Consider the following 23,257-nt stretch of genomic DNA (forward strand, 5'->3'; position numbering starts at 1 on the left):
AAAATAAGGTACTAGGCCTAACGGGGATTTTTTTGCCGTTGACGCAAACATATTTTATTAGGCCAACGGTGATTTTTTTGCCGTTGACCCTAACATATTTTATTAGGCCAACGGTGATTTTGTTTGCCGTTGACGCAAAAAAATATTTTATTAGGCCAACGAGGATTTTTTCGCGCTGACGCAAAAATATTTTATTAGGCCAACGGTGATTTTTTTTGCCGTTGACCCTAACATATTTTATTAGACCAACGGTGATTTTTTTTGCCGTTGACGCAAAAAATATTTTATTAGGCCAACGAGGATTTTTTCGCGCTGACACAAAAATATTTTATTAGGCCAATGGGGATTTTTTTGCCGTTGACCCTAACATATTTTATTAGGCCAACGGTGATTTTTTTTGCCGTTGACGCAAAAATATTGTATTAGGCCTATAACAGGGATTTTTTTTGCTTCGACGCTTACCGTTTGGTCTTTTTCATCCCAAGTGAAAACGATGCTTAACTTCTCATTCAAAGTGTTGTAATTGTTTGCAATAGAGTATTTACATTTCTTCTTCTATATTGAAAGAGACTAGTGGTTTAAACGTCAGCCATTTGACAAGGTGCCTTTACACACACGCCTAAAGCTGTCATCTCTATTTCAGGCTCTCGATTTCCCCCGAAACGAAGCAGAGTCAGAAAGTGCTGAGATCGGCATTTTCCCCGCGAAAGCACGCGCTGAGTTTTGAAAGTACGCGCGAAGTCGGTTTTTATGCAAATGACGTCGGTCCTAATGATTTCTAAACTTTGGTCGGCGAAGCAGGAGGTCGTGAGGAAGGGGAGATGACACCCACACGAATTCCCGGAATAATTAAACCTGGGTCTTTGGGCGGTGGGTGACATTCCTCCAAGTATACAGAACTTATCAGCACCCGCCCCAATCCGTTGGCACCCAGAGGGAGAGCAGGTGGTCCTAAAATAGGGGGACTGAGCGGGCCAAATTAGGGGAATGAGGAGGAACGGGTATCGACGGTTGGGTTTCACTTTGACCTTTATTGGTAATTCAAGGTTGACGATTTCATTTCAGTCACGTTTTGAATTTTTATGGATTTGGCGGTTGCTTCAAATCGTCATGAGAGATTGTCAAGAGACTAATTAAACCCGCGTACGGGAAACGTGTAGCCGTAGCTTTATGGCACGCAGACTGTTTACCTTAAGCGTTATATAGGATTAGAACACCAGTGTGTGACTTTCGTTACAAAATATTTGTACTTATTCATTTAAATAAATATGAATTTATGTATTTATTAGTAAATAGCATTTAATAAGTATTTATTAGTAAATAGCATTTAATAAGTATTCATTAGTAAATGGCATTTAATAAGTATTTATTAGTAAATAGCATTTAATAAGTATTTATTAGTAAATAGCATTTAATAAGTATTTATTAGTTAATAGCATTTAATAAGTATTTATTAGTAAATATCATTTAATAAGTATTTATAAGTAAATAGCATTTAATAAGTATTTATTAGTAAATAGCATTTAATAAGTATTTATTAGTAAATAGCATTTAATAATTATTTATTACTACAAATCATTTAATAAGTATTTATTTGTAAATATCTTTTAATACGTATTTATTAGTAAATAGCATTTAATACGTATTTATTAGTACAAATCATTTAACACGTATTTATTAGTACAAATCATTTAATACGTATTTATTAGTAAATAGCATTTAATACGTATTTATTAGTACAAATCATTTAATAAGTATTTATTAGTAAATATCATTTAATAAGTATTTATTAGTAAATATCATTTAATAAGTATTTATTAGTAAATATCATTTAATACGTATTTATTGGTAAATAGCATTTAATACGTATTTATTGGTAAATAGCATTTAATACGTATTTATTAGTAAATAGCATTTAATACGTATTTATTAGTACAAATCATTTAATAAGTATTTATTAGTAAATAGCATTTAATACGTATTTATTAGTACAAATCATTTAATACGTATTTATTAGTAAATATCCTTTAATACGTATTTATTAGTAAATAGCATTTAATACGTATTTATTAGTACAAATCATTTAATACGTATTTATTGGTAAATAGCATTTAATACGTATTTATTGGTAAATAGCATTTAATACGTATTTATTGGTAAATATAATTTAATACGTAGTTATTGGTTAAAGCATTTAATACGTATTTATTGGTAAATATCATTTAATAAGTATTAATTAGTAATAAATAAAAGGGTTAATTACTGCATAATTTGCCTATCCTACCCTGTCATGGAAAGTCAGTAACGTTGCGCCATCTTTAGATCTATTGGTGAACTATTATTTTCTGGATTATAATAACTACCGTCTGCTAAATTGTGGTCTGCAGACAAGAATTTACAATTGGTTGAAAATGTATTAAGTTTTTATAAAACTAGGCTGGGATTGTTTTATTAGAAAAATATCGTATGAGAAATGGCACATATTAAAAGCCAAAGGCAAGAGCGGCCAGAGCTGAAAACCTTAGGGTTCCACACCAAATACCTGAGGTTAAATTCCCTTTAAGCTAGAAAAGTATTTTCGTTAAACGTTATGCATTGCGAATGAGTAAAACTTTTTCTCCGACTGGGTTGAAGATGGCGCTACACAACACAAAGGTTCGTGAACCTAGAGCTTCTATATGATAACGGAGCTACGCACATCCGGCTGAACCACGTTCTAATTAACAAGTGCAACCGTGCGTGCGTCGCGTGCCGTTATGAAAAAGAAGCGGGAGGGCCCCCTTTGGTTTTGGAGCGCCATCTTAAGTATGGTATTAATCTCACTTGGAACTAAAGTGTAGCGACAATTTAGAAGTTGGCACGCGCATTGTGTTGCCATCTGGCGACGAATTTATGAAACCAAAATTGAATAATTTTCTCATATACCTTTTTTACGGGAGTGAGTGAATAGACTTCAGACTAAGTCATTAGGCCTAACACCGACGTCATAGTGTGGCGTAGGACTGGCGCTTGATTATTCGTCTTAGAGTTGGGTATTTTTATCGCCAGAGGCGCTTACTCTTTTCGGTATGACGTCAATTCTACTTTACTTTTCAAATTAATATCAGCATAAGTAACACAATAGATTTATGTCTTTAAGGTAGCATATGCAAAGCCCTTTCGCCATAAGTAACATAATAACAATAAGTATTACACTTTCTATAATATAAATGCTTTTTTAATTATGAAACCATTTTCTCTTAGCTTACAATCAAACTAATTAGAACACTATAGTCCTTGGTAATAGTTTATTTCGTCTTGGGAATAATTAAACACTAGGGGGTTCTGTGTTGAACTAAGCCTTGATTGCGCAATAGCTCTAAAAATAAGTTCGGTGATAATATTTGTTAATTGAAAAACTTATCTTTGTTATGTTACGTACGGTATCAGTAATTATTTCAACTTCCTGTCGAACTTAAGAAACCGATATTAATAGACTTATGATAAAAAAACGTATAATAAAATCTCTAAAAGGGGAGCTACAATATTTTAAAATACCATTATTTTAATTACCTAACGAATAAATTGGTATATTGACAATGGAACTATTCCAGCTTTGGCATTAGATTGTATGTACTTAATTTACAATATTGAAAGTAAATAGTTGTGCCGTTGGGTGTCGTGGAAGGTCCCCTTTTATTAATTCATTTCGCTATCTCGTAAACCGGCAGTCGGACAAGCGCTTAATGTCATTAGTGGTACTTTGTCGCAAAGTGCGAATGGCAGCTGAAACACAGAACATCTGCGCTACTGTTTCAACCCCTTTTGCAGAACGTTGAAAACGCGAATCATAAAAATTATGTTTCCAAACAAATTGACATTTTTTTTTTACTCAGTTTCAAAATTTTTATTTAATAAAGTTCAATTCGATTAACTAATTTTATTATATTTTTTAATTTTATTCTTTGCGGTTATGTGCGATGGTAATTATTTTTTATGGCTTAGGATTTAGGGATAAACGTACAAGGTCGAATTGGAATTCCGTTTCTAATAGAAAATATAAAATAATTTCAACGTTGGATTTTTATTGCTTGAAATGAATATTCGATTAATTTCAACGTCGGTTTTTATTGCTTGAAATGAATATTCGATTAATTTCAACGTCGGATTTTATTGCGTGAAATAAAATATTCGATTAATTTCAAAGTCAATTTTTATTGCTTGAAATGAATATTCGATTAATTTCAAAGTCAGTTTTTATTGCATGAAATAAATTTTCGATTAATTTCAATGTCGATTTTAATTGCTTGAAGTAAATATTCGATTAATTTCAACGTCGGATTTTATTGCTTCAAATATAATATTCGATTAATTTCAACGTCGGTTTTTATTGCTTGAAATGAATATTCGATTAATTTCAACGTCGGATTTTATTGCGTGAAATAAATAATCGATTAATTTCAACGTCGGATTTTATTGCGTGAAATAAATAATCGATTAATTTCAACGTCTGTTTTTAGTGCTTGAAATTAATATTCGATTAATTTCAAAATTACGGGATATTATTATGGAAATACAGATATGAATTGAAATTATTTTGGAATTATATATATTACTTGAGACTATTATGGAATTATGGATATAACTTGAGATAATTATGGAATTAAAGATATTACTTGAGATTACAAAAATTACCTGGGATTTTTTTTTCCTGGGATTACCCGAGGGATTACCTAACGAGTGTACACCAGATTACTCAAATTATTTCCCCCCCTCGGTTAAGACCATCAGGGCTGATTTCAATTTGAACGCTAAGAAGAAATAATTACATTCATAGACCTAAGCTTTATGTTAAATGATATTCTGGCCTGTTTTACCTAATCTCTTATTTTTTTAATCTTCTCATGCATGCATATCCAGGGTGATTTGAACCTTTGACTTCAAACTTGTATGGTTCCCTTTCCCACAATCAAAGTTCCAGCTAACCGTACCCCAAATCAATACTATATTATCGTACTATTTAAAGTGTGACGGTGTACTGATAATGACGCAATACGCTAATGAGAATAATTACTTATAAAGCATTGGTCAATGTTACGGAGTGCCTGTTCCCGATTATTTTTTATGGGCTTTTGACGGAGGACGTGATGTCAGTTTCGCCGTGGAGTGACGTAACAAATGACCGCTGGGGTGATAATAAAGAGGGACGAAAAATGAGCAAAAATCAAGCAAGTTGAAAACCCTCATTTTGAAAAAATTGTTATTTTATTTGTAAAATACTTATAATAGTAATCTAATAATTAAAATATCCCAAAAATAAAGTTAAATTAACGTTATAATTAAATTAATAAGTTAGTATTCTTATATCAGCTAGGCTAATGCCAGAAGTAAATGAACCGAAGTTATTGAATCGGAGGGCGCTTTCCTTATGAAAATGATGATAAAATCGAGTCAAATAAAAGCTAATTTCCATCCCCGTCTTTTGACGCGATAAATTGTACTTGGGAATTGTGGGTATAGCTATTTCTATGTAAAAAAAATTGTTCCATAAAAACAAAAAGTTTTTATTTCGGCCTAGGAGCGCGCAAAATTTCAAATTCGTGGTAAAAATGTAACTTCATAAGAAAAACGCCTCCAACATGGGGAGTATAGCAGTCTGGTAACTTTGGTTCATTTAGTACTGCTAATACCCAAGGCACCACCTTAGGTCTAAATCTTCTAGCGACTTTTAAAGCCATTTATTCAGGTGGCCGGGTTACAACGCGTAGGAGGATGGTGGCAAGCTCTTCAAGCCAGCTGCCTACACTTACTATTACCGTTTACCTCAACAAGGTTTTATGGAAGGAGAAACCGAAGAACTCTGGAAGTAGGCTGACTGCATGGCACACGTGTATTGCAGTAAGCTTACTTCCAGTGAAAGACAGAGTAAACCGAAGATTTATGTAGTCGGCCTTTAACGAGAGGCGAGAGAACATGCAAACTCAACGCAGAAAGAGTAGTTGCGAGTTTTCACCCAGTGCCACAAGCTGGGATCGAACCCGGCTCCTCTGTTGCGAGGCGAAAGTGCTAAACCCTCCGCCACCCCACCTTACAAAAGTAACGTATCTCGACTTGCTTGAATTTGGCTTTTAGGCGGCGAGCGCAGTCGGCTCTGGGTCCGACGTTAGAAGAGATAGGCCATTCCGTGTTCAATCGACCATCGGGTAATTTGACCGGCGTCAACCAACCTGGCCGCGTCAAACAATGCCCCGCAGCGCCGCCTGGCGTTTTAATGGCACTTAAACGACACCCGTCGACAGGCCATAACTGCCAAACGCTCCCTTAATTATAAGCCTATAGTAATAATCATTATAATACCATAATAACAGAGTTTAAGCGTGTACGTTCAAACGTGTAAGGGGAACGCCTAGACGACTAGCTCAATTTGGAGGTACATTTGTTTGAATTCTCGCTTATGAATCGTTGTTTATAACGTGCTTTGTTTCATAGAAAGTATTTATTGATGTAGAAGAGAATGATATTTATGGATTTGAGACACCTTTAGCGCTAAATTTTGTATATCTGACAAGCGTAGGAAGGTAATATTTAGTGTTGTAAGTCGGGAAATTTTCCGTGGAAAATCACCGAGGCCTTTTTCCCGTAAAATTTCCGTAATTTTCATAAAACTAACCTTTAGACTAGTTTAAACTGATTAACAATGTAACACTATTAATGTTTTGTAGTATGTTTACTGATGTTAGACATTTTATATCGATAAAAAGTTAAAAACATTAAAAACCCTTAAAAAGTAATTTATGTTTCAATTTTTTATTTTTCCGGTTTGCGGAAAATTAACAACACAAGTAATATTATTATTAATAATATTAATTTTTCGGCTTCTGATTTTTCAAATTTTGTCAACTCAAAGTTATTTGAACTAATAATATGACGACAAACAACTTTATAATTCGAACCAAATCCGTAAACGCAACGGTTCTTGAGATAGTTTTGGATGACCTTGAAGAAATGGTTCAAGGTCATTCAATTTTACACGAGGAATGTTCCATAGAAATTTTGTTTTTTCAGTTATTTATCATTTTTCGGTTTTTATGGAACATAACATATTATCATCAATAATTATTATTTATATTCAAGGTTAAAATTGAAGTTATTCCATAAATATAAATTTATTATTATTTAATACTTTAAATTAAAAAAAAAGCTTTTTAGTAACCACATCACGCCATTAAAAAAAGGTTTCGAAGCACCTTCTAAGTTCCATAATCAAGTAACTAGACTGTTTAAGGTTTTTCGAAAGCGTATTTTAACCTTCAATTATGACAAGAATGTTAAAAGTAGTCCCCAAAGTTATAGACTTTTAAAAACGCATTCAATTATATTTTATTCAAATTTAACTTTTAGAGATACTTTTTTTTGAAAATAGGGTAGCGACATAATTTATTATCGTAAATTTTAATTTTCACAGTCATGGCTTATTTAATATAATAAAATAATAGTAAAAGAGACGGGATACTACATGACTAAATGTAAAAATTTTAAATGTTGTATATTTGACGTCGGCTTGAAAACGAACTACGGTTCGAAAGCTCGCCAAAAATAAATTTTTTTAAAAATTTTAAATTTTAGTCATGTAGTATCCCGTCTCTTTTACTATTATTTTATTATGAAATAATTTATTATAATATTTTATTTCATTTCAATCTCACGGATTTCTGAAAATATTTGTACTCCTAAAAAATGAATTATAAATTTCCAAACAGATATAAGTTGTTTATAAAATGTCAGTTACTCAATTGCTCAGTATTTGATTATTACATTTTTAAAGTACTTCATTCATTTTATTAAAATTTTCAACAGTATTTTATGGACCCGAAAAAATCGACAGCTTTTCATTTTAAAGTTGCATCATATATTTCTAAAAATTAATTTAAGTGTAGTTCAAATCAAGTTCTGGACAAATGTAACTTACTTCTCAGCACTAATCGGTATTTAATAAATGCCGCTCTCTGTTTCTTTCATAACCAACGCGCATGCTCGAGTCACTGAATAAAATAGTCTAGTTAGTTTTATTTGTAAGGCGGAAGTTAATAGAGCGCGCGCTTTAAAATATAACGCTTTTAATACAAGTATGTCCTGGCTCTCTGTATAACTACGTCTAGGCCAATCGCTGAACAGGTTTTATTTAAGCGTCTATTGATCGCAAAACCGAAGAACTGTTAGAACTTATGGTTTCGTCCAAACACTTTAAAGGAGAACTGTCACCAAAACCAAAATTTACGAGGTTTTTTTACAGAAAGATAGAAAATATATTAATAATTATGTCCCTGAAATTTTATAGTTATTACAAAAGTATTTAAAAAGTTACGCAACTTTTTCCGCAACCTACATCAAACGGCTTAAAAAATTTCAGATATCGCGGTTGAACCTACGTGCAGCGCTAAAGGAATGAAGCGGCAAAAATTTGAGAAAGGGCGGCGTGTAAGTCATATTCAAAACACGATTAACTACAATCTACCAATATAACTAGGTTAAAAAGCCAAGAAGAATGTCGTAGCAGACGACAGTTCCGACCGAAAAACGATAAAACCGGGGGGGAAATATTTCATTCACGAGATGGCGCTGCAGGTAGGTTCAACCAAGCGGTTCTGAGATTCTCGAGTCGGGGGGGATAAAACATGAAATTTGATTGCTTATAACAAATCAAATACTGGAAATATTAACATGAAATTTTTTGTATAACCATTTTCGGACGTCCTCTATCCATTTAAATGGTTTTTATCCAATTTTAGGGTGGTGACAGTTATCCTTTAAGACAAGTTTTCTGCAAATTATAATTATTTTAATATTGGTTTAAATTACAACAAAAACTAAACACAAAATTTTACTAATATTTCTTTTTAATCATTTTTTAAATTTATTGAATTGATTGTATTTTCACCCACTCTCAATAATTTATTAATTTATCTTCTCAACGTATTTATTATCCCAAAGTAAGAATTAATATGTTCTCGGTTCAAAATAATGTGATTATGGCTAATAGCCTTTCGCGTGAGTTTGCCTCGTTACGTTGCATCGTGCAAAGAAATATCGCTAGAGTTATAAATAACTTTGAACTAGGCTGCTTCGATTATACCCCGAAACAAAATAAACGAAATATTCCCAGCTAGCACGCCTACCTTTAAATTATTACATTAACGCAGTTTCTTAGGAACGCCCAATACTTAATACAAAATCGATGGTGCACGGCACCAATTTTATTATTAGTTTTCCAATTACAATAACGCCTTGTTAGAAACTTCGGGGGTCGGTTTGCAAATCGATTCAGACCGACTGTGATATATACATTATATGTATGTATTGTGATATATACAATACAGGGTGTTTCAAAAGGTGATGCAAAATTGTTAAGGAGTTGCAGGGGATAAGTTGAGAAGTATGCCGGTTTTTTCCCCATTCTCCTACGATGAGTTAAAAGAGCGCCAGTGAGCTTCAAAGTGTGGCCTACTAGCCTCTGGAACTAGGCTGCAACAAGCGCGAAACCAAGCAGTAGGGATTTTAAATACTGTTTAAGTTTACATTTTTACGCTGGTTACCTCGATTTTTAACCTATCACACGAACCCAAACCTTAATGTTCGCATTATCCTGCTGCCTGGTTTGGCGTTAGCAGGGAGCGCGCGCAGAGGGGATTTTATCTCTCGTAGGCGGGGCCAAAGCCGTCAGTGATCTTACCATACGCGATAAGGCAGGATAAGCATTCCAAGTAGAGGTATGGATTCCTTCCCTAACGAGGAGAGTACCCGAGGTGTTTATTGCCGATTTTGTTCAAAGTCACCCGTAATGTAGACCTATATGAGATAGGAAATTTACCAAAAGGAGACGTTGCACTACCCATTCGATTTGCCATGGCAACCGAAAATGTTTCTGACCACTGTAAGGAGGCATGGATTCCTGATTAATGTTAATGTTGCTCCACAAGTTTGTCAGTTTGAGGAATATTTAACTGAGATCTACTCACGGAGTGACGTCATCACCAGAAAATCGTCCCCTAGCGTATGTCCTTGGTAGTTCGCCTTGGCCATTTTAAGACACCAGGGGGCTCTGTGCTGAAACTAAACCTTGATTGCGCAATAGCTCTGAATATCAGTTCGGTTATAATTTTTTCTAATTGTTATTATGTTACTTATGATATAATATATAAGCCTAGTAAAAAATCACTAAAGTTTTTGGACTTAGTATGGATAATTATAGCAAGTCCATTAAGTGTTAAACGTGCAGTTGAAGTTAGTTAAATCAAGTTTGTCTTTTCTATTGGCCTCACAAAAATTATACGATCTCAAATTGTATCCAAGTATCCGAGCTGATCTGATTTATCTCCAAAGATAAAAGTGACAGAACAGTTAATAAACTATTACGGTTAGTAAATATATAACCTTGTTTGTGGAAGGCAAATCAAAATACTTAAAATTTAATCGTTGGATCTGTAAAATCAATAACTATGAAACGCTGTTTTTGTGTGTAACCAGCCTCGCGAAATAAGATAACCACTATTGTATCAGAAACATCTCAAGAGATTTTAATAGTTTAGTATTTATACTGAGTTTTTTTATGGGGAAAAGGTATTGTTTATACAGGGTGTTAACTAAAAAACGATACAGAGCCAATTACTCAAAATGTGTTTTATGTAAGAATTTGAAATTTGCAGGTTAGATAAAGGGTGCAGGGGGACAAATGATAATGAAAATTTCAATGACCTTGAACCAGGTCTTCAAGGTCATTCAAATTTTATCTCGAGAACCATTAGGATTAAAAGAATGGTTCCAATTAGAAATGTGTTCTACGTTTAATTTTAAGTCTAACCAGCTTGGATCCGATCTAATTTGACCAATGGGAAGCCAAGAAATATTAGACCAAACACCATAAGGTCGTGGGTGGTTTTCTTATCAAGACACGACATTTAACGGCTTATAAATCGAAAACTACCAGATCTAATGGATCAAAATTGTCGTGACACTCTAAACCGAGTGGGGGAGTTCGAAATTTGTAACTTATGATGACCTTGAAACATAAGTTCAAGGTCATTCAAAATTTATCTCGAGGACCATTAAGATTAGGAGAATGGTTCCAATTAGAAAAATGCCCGCCAAGGTTTTTTTTAAGTCAACTTTACCTGAGATAAATAAACCAATTAAACTCCAAAATAAACGATAATTAATTAAATTAAGACGTACCAAGTATTTTTAATAGTAAAGAACCACAAAACTAAATAGGAAACTTAGACGTCGCTGTCTTAGCGTATTTTAATGCAAATCCCCGCCGTAGTACCAGAGAAGCTCAGGCAGAATTGGGAAAGTTAACCTTCAGTTTTTTCATTATTTATTTATTTAAATTATTTGTAAATAATTCTTACGTTTATTAGTTGCTTATTTATTTCAATTACTTGTTTCGTTTCTTTTGTGTTTAAAACATTTAAACTCAAAAAAGTTAAAAAATACTTGGTACGTCTTAAAACAATTAATTAACGTTTACTTTCGAGTTTTAATGGTTTATTTACCTCAGGTGAAAGATAAGTTGACTTAAATAACCTTGGCGTGCATTTTTCTAATTGGAACCATTCTCCTAATCCTAATGGTTCTCGAGATAAATTTTTAGTGACCTTGAACTAATGTTTCAAGGTCATCATAAGTTACAATTGTCACGACAATTTTGATCCATTAGATCTGGTAGTTTTCGATTTATAAGCCGTTAAATGTCGTGTCTTGATTAGAATACCACACACGACCTTATGGTGTTTGGTCTAACATTTCTCGGGTTCTCATTGGTCAAATTAGATCGGGTCAAAGCTGTTTAAACTTAAAATTAAACGTAGAACACATTTCTAATTGGAACCATTCTTCTAATCCTAATGGTTCTCGAGATAAAATTTGAATGACCTTGAAGACCTGGTTCAAGGTCATTGAAATTTTCATTGACATTTGTCCCCCTGCACCCTCTATGTAACCTGCAATTTTCGAATTCTTGCATAAAACACATTTTGAGTAATTGGCTTTGTATCGTTTTTTAGTTAACACCCTGTATTTTAAACAGCTGTTGTTCTAAATACGTCTTTACCAAATCATTTCAATAGGTCATTTTATACGTTTTTTCTGTAAACTAAAGCTTGTCTATACACACATTAAATATGAATTTTCATGCACATTAAATATTAATTTTAATCCACTTTGAATATTAATTTTAATCCCCTTCGATTAATAATTTTAATCCACTTGGATTTTTAATTTTAATCCACTTGGATTATTAATTTTAATCCACTTGGATTATTAATTTTAATTCACTTGGATTTTTAATTTTAATACACTTTAATTATATTAAATATAAATAAATTAATACAATATATGGGAATTTGATATATTCCGTAATAACTATTTTTATGTTAAATATTATACTTATTATATTATATTAAATAAAATAATAAATATAAATAATTATAATCATGAAAAATTTATTATTTTCGTGACAATAATCATTATCAACATAAAACAGCAAACACATAACGCGCCACATAATTTCCCACATAATATAATTACAACACCATTTAAAGATTTGGATCTTCATGAATTATTCAATTATTGCTACTTTAGTGGCGGTAATAATTACGTACGTTTTGCGCGTAAAATACCTCGGTAACTATTAATTAACGGAATCTATAGCCTCGCTACTGTAACAATACGCTAAAAGGAAACAGCATTTTCTCCACGCTAGACTTCCGGTTTGAAACCCTCGTGCGGTTCCGCAACTAGGCCTTTATCGCGCGTGTAGCGGCAGATCTTTAATAAGGGCTTTCCCCAGCGCGATAGATTTCTCGGGGAAATACCCGAGCGCCCGGGAAGAGAAGGTTAATTCGAGCTCCTTCCAAAAACGCGCGACTGTGCGCAGACGTCCTCCGAAAGATGGCTCTGGGGGCTCTCTACCTGCCTATTTATAGAAACGGCGCACGCGCCCAGATGCGTTCAGGCCGGGAGGGGGGAGGGTGTTGTTAATCGCTAAGCGGGTAAGGCGGGGGAACGAGGGGGGGAGGTAAAAAAGGGGACGCGAAAAGAAAGTCGCGAGCCCGTGTTGTCAGTCGAGAAGGCTAGCGCGCGAGTCATGCGGGCCGCACGAGAGAGGGCGCGCGCGCCGGCACTGTCACGCGCTCGCCGTTCCTTCGCGTGCAACGCATAAACGAGACGATTGTTTTCGTTAGTTGCCTTTTTTTTAGTTTTCGGGGACGAAATTTAGCGAATTTTATTTCGACGACGATTTCCGTTCCGTATGGTGGATCGTTTTTTACTCTTATTCGGTGAAATAAATTCTTTGGAAAGAAGTTTAAAGGTTTTTCTATTTTGAATTTTTGCGTCGTTCTACTAGTCTCAATTTTTTCGCGTCCTGCGAGAGAATGTTTTGCTAAGCCTCAAAGGAAAGTTCAACGGATTTTCTATTTTAAATTTTTGCGTCGTTGTTCTAGTCTGAATTTTTTCGCGTTCTCCGAAAAAATGTTTTGCTAAGCGTCAAAGGGTTCAACATCTGCGTCGAAGCTAAATATTTTCGCGTGTCTTGTTTTTGAAAGAGCTTGTGGGAAGGCGTTTTCGCGTTCGTAAAGTGGAATCGATGTGTGGTTTGGAGTGCTTCGTCCCGAGTGCATTGGATATTGGTCGGTGCGCGTCTTTGGCGTGTGGAAGTCGTCGCGTCCACGTGACCAGAGTGTTGGGATTACCAGTGGGCGCTGGTGATTGTGGTTGTCGATGGCGGGGTGCATTCGAAGGGCTGCGCCTCCTCCCGATGACAGTAGTGATACCGAAGAGTTCGCTCTGTCACCTCATGGTGGACAAAGTGGTGGTGGTGGTGGTCCGCGGGGTGCCGCGGCTCACGGGGCGGTCGCCAAAGGTCACCACCCTTCGCAGGTGACCGAAGCTGATCCTAATTCGGCCTCTGCCAGGCAAAAGTCCATTATTCAGGTAAATGTTTCGTTAATAAATTATTTTTAAAACGAAAAACGTTCGTTTGTTGCGTGAATTTAAAGGACTATGAAGTTTGGTATTTGTTGTGTATTTTACGAACGCCAAAGTTGGCCTATTTCAAGGTTAGATTAGGTTGGGTTGAGTTAAGAGAAAGTACTTTACCCATTTCCATTAAGTAAAATTCAACCATCTAATTTAACATTTGTGGCAGAACCTCGGGGTAGATGGCGCTAGTTACGTTAAATATATTTTTATTTTTACAATAGTCCCTTAAAATAAAATTTACTTCTTTTTTTTAATTCCGTGATATCTCCGGTTGGGTTTTGCATAAATAAATTTAAATCCCTTATTGGAATTTTCACAAAGTTATTGACATCTCTTGTTGGGATTTTCATAACTTATCGATGTTTGATTGATATTATTATAGCTTAAAATGGCCAAAGCATTTGAACAGTATTTTGAACGTTTAAGGTATTTAGAAAAACTTTAAAATATAAATAATGTAAATTCCTATTTAATCGAGAGAAAAGAATATATTAAAGTTTAACCAAGTTCTTAAGGTGAACAGATAGGCCTTGGCACTGGATTTTCACATTTACCTCCAATATCGTTTATTTATTTATTTATTTATTCATGTATTTATTTATTTAATATCTGGAAAGTTCCCCCACACTCAAAAAGAGTTGAAATATTAAGTAATATTGTTTTGAGCACACTCTCATATACTAATTTTATCTCTTGAAAGATCTTCAGTCTTTTTATCTGGGTACAGTAGGACTTTTGGAATTCGATAACCATTTTAATATAACGAAAATTAATATGGCGGCAATGGGCTAAACCGAGCTCGAATCGTCGGGATTTTCATAAGTTCTCGATATCTCTGGTTGGGATTTCAATAAGCTCTTGATATCTCTGGTTGGGATTCCAATAAGCTCTTGATATCTCTGGTTGGGATTCCAATAAGCTCTTGATATCTCTGGTTGGGATTCCAATAAGCTCTTGATATCTCTGGTTGGGATTCCAATAAGCTCTTGATATCTCTGGTTGGGATTCCAATAAGCTCTTGATATCTCTGGTTGGGATTCCAATAAGCTCTTGATATCTCTGGTTGGGATTCCAATAAGCTCTTGATATCTCTGGTTGGGATTCCAATAAGCTCTTGATATCTCTGGTTGGGATTCCAATAAGCTCTTGATATCTCTGGTTGGGATTCCAATAAGCTCTTGATATCTCTGGTTGGGATTCCAATAAGCTCTTGATATCTCTGGTTGGGATTCCAATAAGCTCTTGATATCTCTGGTTGGGATTCCAATAAGCTCTTGATATCTCTGGTTGGGATTCCAATAAGCTCTTGATATCTCTGGTTGGGATTCCAATAAGCTCTTGATATCTCTGGTTGGGATTCCAATAAGCTCTTGATATCTCTGGTTGGGATTCCAATAAGCTCTTGATATCTCTGGTTGGGATTCCAATAAGCTCTTGATATCTCTGGTTGGGATTCCAATAAGCTCTTGATATCTCTGGTTGGGATTCCAATAAGCTCTTGATATCTCTGGTTGGGATTCCAATAAGCTCTTGATATCTCTGGTTGGGATTCCAATAAGCTCTTGATATCTCTGGTTGGGATTCCAATAAGCTCTTGATATCTCTGGTTGGGATTCCAATAAGCTCTTGATATCTCTGGTTGGGATTCCAATAAGCTCTTGATATCTCTGGTTGGGATTCCAATAAGCTCTTGATATCTCTGGTTGGGATTCCAATAAGCTCTTGATATCTCTGGTTGGGATTCCAATAAGCTCTTGATATCTCTGGTTGGGATTCCAATAAGCTCTTGATATCTCTGGTTGGGATTCCAATAAGCTCTTGATATCTCTGGTTGGGATTCCAATAAGCTCTTGATATCTCTGGTTGGGATTCCAATAAGCTCTTGATATCTCTGGTTGGGATTCCAATAAGCTCTTGATATCTCTGGTTGGGATTCCAATAAGCTCTTGATATCTCTGGTTGGGATTCCAATAAGCTCTTGATATCTCTGGTTGGGATTCCAATAAGCTCTTGATATCTCTGGTTGGGATTCCAATAAGCTCTTGATATCTCTGGTTGGGATTCCAATAAGCTCTTGATATCTCTGGTTGGGATTCCAATAAGCTCTTGATATCTCTGGTTGGGATTCCAATAAGCTCTTGATATCTCTGGTTGGGATTCCAATAAGCTCTTGATATCTCTGGTTGGGATTCCAATAAGCTCTTGATATCTCTGGTTGGGATTCCAATAAGCTCTTGATATCTCTGGTTGGGATTCCAATAAGCTCTTGATATCTCTGGTTGGGATTCCAATAAGCTCTTGATATCTCTGGTTGGGATTCCAATAAGCTCTTGATATCTCTGGTTGGGATTCCAATAAGCTCTTGATATCTCTGGTTGGGATTCCAATAAGCTCTTGATATCTCTGGTTGGGATTCCAATAAGCTCTTGATATCTCTGGTTGGGATTCCAATAAGCTCTTGATATCTCTGGTTGGGATTCCAATAAGCTCTTGATATCTCTGGTTGGGATTCCAATAAGCTCTTGATATCTCTGGTTGGGATTCCAATAAGCTCTTGATATCTCTGGTTGGGATTCCAATAAGCTCTTGATATCTCTGGTTGGGATTCCAATAAGCTCTTGATATCTCTGGTTGGGATTCCAATAAGCTCTTGATATCTCTGGTTGGGATTCCAATAAGCTCTTGATATCTCTGGTTGGGATTCCAATAAGCTCTTGATATCTCTGGTTGGGATTCCAATAAGCTCTTGATATCTCTGGTTGGGATTCCAATAAGCTCTTGATATCTCTGGTTGGGATTCCAATAAGCTCTTGATATCTCTGGTTGGGATTCCAATAAGCTCTTGATATCTCTGGTTGGGATTCCAATAAGCTCTTGATATCTCTGGTTGGGATTCCAATAAGCTCTTGATATCTCTGGTTGGGATTCCAATAAGCTCTTGATATCTCTGGTTGGGATTCCAATAAGCTCTTGATATCTCTGGTTGGGATTCCAATAAGCTCTTGATATCTCTGGTTGGGATTCCAATAAGCTCTTGATATCTCTGGTTGGGATTCCAATAAGCTCTTGATATCTCTGGTTGGGATTCCAATAAGCTCTTGATATCTCTGGTTGGGATTCCAATAAGCTCTTGATATCTCTGGTTGGGATTCCAATAAGCTCTTGATATCTCTGGTTGGGATTCCAATAAGCTCTTGATATCTCTGGTTGGGATTCCAATAAGCTCTTGATATCTCTGGTTGGGATTCCAATAAGCTCTTGATATCTCTGGTTGGGATTCCAATAAGCTCTTGATATCTCTGGTTGGGATTCCAATAAGCTCTTGATATCTCTGGTTGGGATTCCAATAAGCTCTTGATATCTCTGGTTGGGATTCCAATAAGCTCTTGATATCTCTGGTTGGGATTCCAATAAGCTCTTGATATCTCTGGTTGGGATTCCAATAAGCTCTTGATATCTCTGGTTGGGATTCCAATAAGCTCTTGATATCTCTGGTTGGGATTCCAATAAGCTCTTGATATCTCTGGTTGGGATTCCAATAAGCTCTTGATATCTCTGGTTGGGATTCCAATAAGCTCTTGATATCTCTGGTTGGGATTCCAATAAGCTCTTGATATCTCTGGTTGGGATTCCAATAAGCTCTTGATATCTCTGGTTGGGATTCCAATAAGCTCTTGATATCTCTGGTTGGGATTCCAATAAGCTCTTGATATCTCTGGTTGGGATTCCAATAAGCTCTTGATATCTCTGGTTGGGATTCCAATAAGCTCTTGATATCTCTGGTTGGGATTCCAATAAGCTCTTGATATCTCTGGTTGGGATTCCAATAAGCTCTTGATATCTCTGGTTGGGATTCCAATAAGCTCTTGATATCTCTGGTTGGGATTCCAATAAGCTCTTGATATCTCTGGTTGGGATTCCAATAAGCTCTTGATATCTCTGGTTGGGATTCCAATAAGCTCTTGATATCTCTGGTTGGGATTCCAATAAGCTCTTGATATCTCTGGTTGGGATTCCAATAAGCTCTTGATATCTCTGGTTGGGATTCCAATAAGCTCTTGATATCTCTGGTTGGGATTCCAATAAGCTCTTGATATCTCTGGTTGGGATTCCAATAAGCTCTTGATATCTCTGGTTGGGATTCCAATAAGCTCTTGATATCTCTGGTTGGGATTCCAATAAGCTCTTGATATCTCTGGTTGGGATTCCAATAAGCTCTTGATATCTCTGGTTGGGATTCCAATAAGCTCTTGATATCTCTGGTTGGGATTCCAATAAGCTCTTGATATCTCTGGTTGGGATTCCAATAAGCTCTTGATATCTCTGGTTGGGATTCCAATAAGCTCTTGATATCTCTGGTTGGGATTCCAATAAGCTCTTGATATCTCTGGTTGGGATTCCAATAAGCTCTTGATATCTGGTTGGGATTCCAATAAGCTCTTGATATCTCTGGTTGGAGTTTCAATAAGCTCTTGATATATCTTGTTGGGATTTTCATAAATACTCGATATTTCCAGTTGGGATTTCAATAAACTTTTGATATCTCTGGTTTTTTTGTGAAAATTTTGAAATTTCTTATTGTGATTTTCAAAAATTCTAGATGTTTCTGTCAAAAGTAAATGAGGTGTATCACGTACATGGCCTTATTTTCGTAATTATTGCGGATAAAATATGGCGCTATTAGCAAACGAGAGTTGTTAATTCTAGGAAGTGATTGACAAATTGGGAGGCGGTGTTTTCGACCGAGTCACGTAGAATTGTTTGTCGTTTGGGCCGGAGGGATCAGATTTCATCAAATAATTTCATTACAGCTGCCTTAATAGATCTCACATTGTTCGGCGACAGATCAGATTGGTTTGCCGTAAATGGTTAAATGAAGTGCCCACCGAAAAGAATCTGTGGTTATTTGAAAACGAACAATAATTATAAACAATCGTACTTTCTATGTGGTCTTAGCAGCGCTGTTAAGTAAGCTTTTAGTGATTAAAGTTGATATCTGATGGAAATATTTAATTAACTAGTCGCGAAAACAATTTTTAAATAATTTTTTATTGTACAATTAAGTTTACTTTTAATTTCAAAGTGCCGTTTTAAGCTTAATTGATTCATATAATTATCTCTTCTTGTTCTCAAATTATCAGCAAAAATTCCCTATTTCGGACGCCATTTACCAAGATGGAGGTCGATAAAGTATCTCAACATAAAGTCTATATAATTACCTCTTATTTCTGACGCCATTTTCCAAGATGGAGGTCGATAAAGTATCTCAACATAAAGTCTATATAATTACCTCTTATTTCTGACGCCATTTTCCAAGATGGAGGTCGATAAAGTATCTCAACATAAAGTCCGTATAATTACCTCTTATTTCTGACGCCATTTTCCAAGATGGAGGTCGATAAAGTATCTCAACATAAAGTCCGTATAATTACCTCTTATTTCTGACGCCATTTTATAAGATGGAGGTCGATAAAGTATCTCAACATAAAGTCCGTATAATTACCTCTTATTTCTGACGCCATTTTCCAAGATGGAGGTCGATAAAGTATCTCAACATAAAGTCCGTATAATTACCTCTTATTTCTGACGCCATTTTCCAAGATGGAGGTCGATAAAGTATCTCAACATAAAGTCCGTATAATTACCTCTTATTTCGGACGCCATTTTCCAAGATGGAGGTCGATAAAGTATCTCAACATAAAGTCCGTATAATTACCTCTTATTTCTGACGCCATTTTCCAAGATGGAGGTCGATAAAGTATCTCAACATAAAGTCCTTCACTCTAAGTACAAATTAATAAATTCTTTGCAAGGATACACTTTGATGTTCCTATGAAATGAAGATATTCCAGTTAAAATTAACACGACTAAACCGCAATTGAGCGGTGAGTAAAAGTAAATGAAAGCTCTATTGATCCAATGCATTTCTACGAACAAAGGGTTTCCAATTCGCAAAGAGAGAGATACGCTCCGATACCCGCGCTCGGAGCGCTAAACAAACAAGCGGGGGCCGTCGCTTCCTTTCGGAATTTTAAACGCGAAAGTTCCACTGTTCCGCTTTGACTCTCGCTCGCGCTCTGTAAACTATGGAAAGTCAAATGGGTATACCTGCGGGCTATCCGTTACCCCGCGGAAGTCGACCACTTAATTCAGCGAGTTTGCTAGTTATGATAGAACTCTTTCCAAATTAATGTATTTTTTCCCGTTCTGATCCCCAAAAAGGTTTGCAAAAAATACGCTTGTGAGTGGAGCAGCAGATGTAATTTAAAAATTTATATTAATATAATATTTATTATATTAATATTAACTGGATATGGTGCTTTGAAAATGAATTAAAAATTCAATTAATAATACAAATTCTTAAGGTACAAGAGAAATAGGAGTTTTTTTTATAAATGTCCAGGAGTTTGAAAAAACGTCTAAATTAACTACAAATCTTTCTATACCACTTTGAATTCCTCAAAAATTCTGAAATTTAAAATGCCAAAATTGAAAATTCTAAATAATTCATGAATTCTAAAATTTTAATTTTATAAAATGCTTGACTGTAGTTAAAAAATTACAAGAATTCTAATAAAGATTTGTTTATTTAAAACCACTTAAAAGCTGTTTAAATAAGTCTTTTCAATATTTTCAAGCTAAATCCAATTCAAGGTAAGGAAAAGTATTGCGTTATCGGCATTTTCTGATCAGCTGTACCAAAAGTCAATAAAATATCTTCTACTGGAGAAGTATCTATCATGGTTATTTATAACGAAAGATGTAACTTCGTAAGCTTGAGACAGTTATGCAAAATGTAAAATATATGCTATGTACATATCAACCAAATTTGCCATTTTTAACAACTTCAAAAATTAATAGTCAGCTAGGCTAATACCCAAGGCACCACCTTAGGCCCAAGTCATTTAGCAAATTTTAATGCCATTAATTCAGATGGCCGGGTTACAATGCGTAGGAGGGTGGTGGTAAAGGCTTTTTATGCCACGCGAGCCAACAGCTCCCTACACTTACTATTCCTGTTAACTTACAAATCATTTTTGTGGAAAAGGGAAACTGAAGAACTCGGGGGAAAACCCTTTTAACTAGAGTCTTTATATGATGGTTTTTCGTCATGCACTATTTTTCAGTGTTGCCACGGTACCTGGAAAACCTGGAATTCCTGGAAGAGTCAGGGAATTTGAATATGGGTATAAAAATCAGGGAAAAGTCAGTGAATTTAATTTCAGTTGCAAATAGAAAACTTTTACTAAAATATAGGTTAAACAATACAAAATCTTGGCACAAAATAAGTCAGGGAAAATCTCCGGAGATGGTGCAGGGAAAACCTGGAAAAGTCAGGGAATTTGATTGTAAAAAAATGTGTCAACCCGGTTTTTTCTTTTGAATCACATTTTGAATAAGATGTGCTAATAATAATAATAATCAGCTAGACTACTACCCAAGGCACCACCTTAGGCCTAAGTCATCGAGTGACTTTTAAAGCCTTCAATTCAGGTGGCCGAGTTACAATGCGTAGGAGGGTGGTGGCAGCTCCCTACACTAACTATTACCGTTAACCTCGACAAGTTTTTATGAGTTGACGCTAATTTAATTTAATTCAAATAATATCGAGATTAGTTTAATTATGGATACAAAATAATATCGAGATTAGTTTAATTATGGATACAAAATAATATCGAGATTAGTTTAATTATGGATACACAACATAATATCGAGATTAGTTTAATTATGGATAGAAAAAAATATCGAGATTAGTTTAATTATGGATAGAAAATAATATCGAGATTAGTTTAATTATGGATAGAAAATAATATCGAGATTAGTTTAATTATGGATATACAACATAATATCGAGATTAGTTGAATTATGGATACAAAATAATATCGAGATTAGTTTAATTATGGATACAAAATAATATCGAGATTAGTTTAATTATGGATATACAACATAATATCGAGATTAGTTTAATTATGGATATACAACATAATATCGAGATTAGTTGAATTATGGATACAAAATAATATCGAGATTAGTTTAATTATGGATACACAACATAATATCGAGATTAGTTTAATTATGGATAGAAAAAATATCGAGATTAGTTGAATTATGCATACCAAATAATATCCTACAAGTTCTCCTTACACGTTTTCAAAAGGGTCGCTTAACCTGGCTATTGTATATGGAAGTGCAACCCTGTCGTTCGATAATCAAGACACATCCGCGAACAGAAAAGCAATGTTCAATAATTCAGATCTTGGGGGGGACCCAAGAAATGGTGAAACAATGGAATATTAAGAGTTTTCTCTTTATTTATCTTTTATTATTGAACAAAACGATCGGAAATTCAAAACGTTCAAAGTATTTCCCGATAACTAAGATCGGCTTCTGGCACCGCGCAGGTAAGCCTGCCATACACTCCAGATCCCATCCGCAGAAATTGATTTTGTTCAAACCATTTCCGCGATAAAAAAATGAGAAACCCTCCCTCAAAATATTCATTACCGGCGTAGGTATAAAGTTACCTTTAGCGCGCCTCGCAGCGGCGGAACGGGCAAGCTATTCGCCAACATTCCGCCCAGAAACCTCTCCTTCCTAAAGTCCACGTGCGCGGGGGGGGGGGGGGTTAAATTATACCTGGCTGCATGCTCGCGTGGGGGACCTCACTTCCTAAACCAGGTATCTTTCGTAACATTACATTTCAGTAGAGAATAATTTAAATTTTAAAAATAAAATGATTCTTACAAAATGGAAAAATCGATAATTTTGAACCTTTTTATAGGTTATATTATGTAATATTTTAAATTTCCTTGGTAATATTAGAAGATTTGCACAAATTTTTACTGTAGATAAATATAATTAACTTATTCGTGGTGTTTCAAAATTAAATTAATGACATTTTCATAAAAATTTGAGACATTTTTCCTTGAAATTTGAGACATTTTTCATTAAAATTGGAAACATTTTTCATTAAAATTGGAAACATTTTTCATTAAAATTGGAAACATTTTTCATTAAAATTGGAAACATTTTTCATTAAAATTGGAAACATTTTTCATTAAAATTTGAAACATTTTTCATTAAAATTTTAGGCATTTTTCATTGAAATTTTAGACATTTTTCATTAAAATTGGAAACATTTTTCATTAAAATTGGAAACATTTTTTCAATAAAATTGGAAACATTTTTCAATCAAATTGGAGACATTTTTCAATAGATTTTAAAAGAAGTAGATAAA

The 23,257-nt window shown here is 34.9% G+C and overlaps 1 protein-coding gene across 7 annotated transcripts in view; it reads left to right on the forward strand.

Annotated features, from left to right (window-relative positions):
• sick (sickie) overlaps positions 1-23,257 on the forward strand; it is a 363,513-nt gene that overhangs the window by 76,344 nt on the left and 263,912 nt on the right. For 3 of the 7 annotated variants that reach the window (XM_090165608.1, XM_090165612.1, XM_090165610.1), the window contains exon 1: positions 13,394-13,971. The exons of 1 other annotated variant lie outside the window; for it this stretch is intronic. In XM_090165608.1, coding sequence (XP_090021734.1) covers positions 13,759-13,971 — 213 coding nt within the window. In that variant the 5' untranslated portion in view covers positions 13,394-13,758. Of the gene's footprint in view, positions 1-13,392; positions 13,972-23,257 lie in introns of those variants that run through there. 3 more of the 7 variants (XM_090165609.1, XM_090165611.1, XM_090165614.1) reach the window with 2 other exon arrangements.

Source organism: Leiobunum rupestre, chromosome 2, assembly GCF_980474605.1.
Source record: "Leiobunum rupestre chromosome 2, qqLeiRupe1.1.hap1, whole genome shotgun sequence".
Taxonomy (NCBI): domain Eukaryota; kingdom Metazoa; phylum Arthropoda; class Arachnida; order Opiliones; family Sclerosomatidae; genus Leiobunum; species Leiobunum rupestre.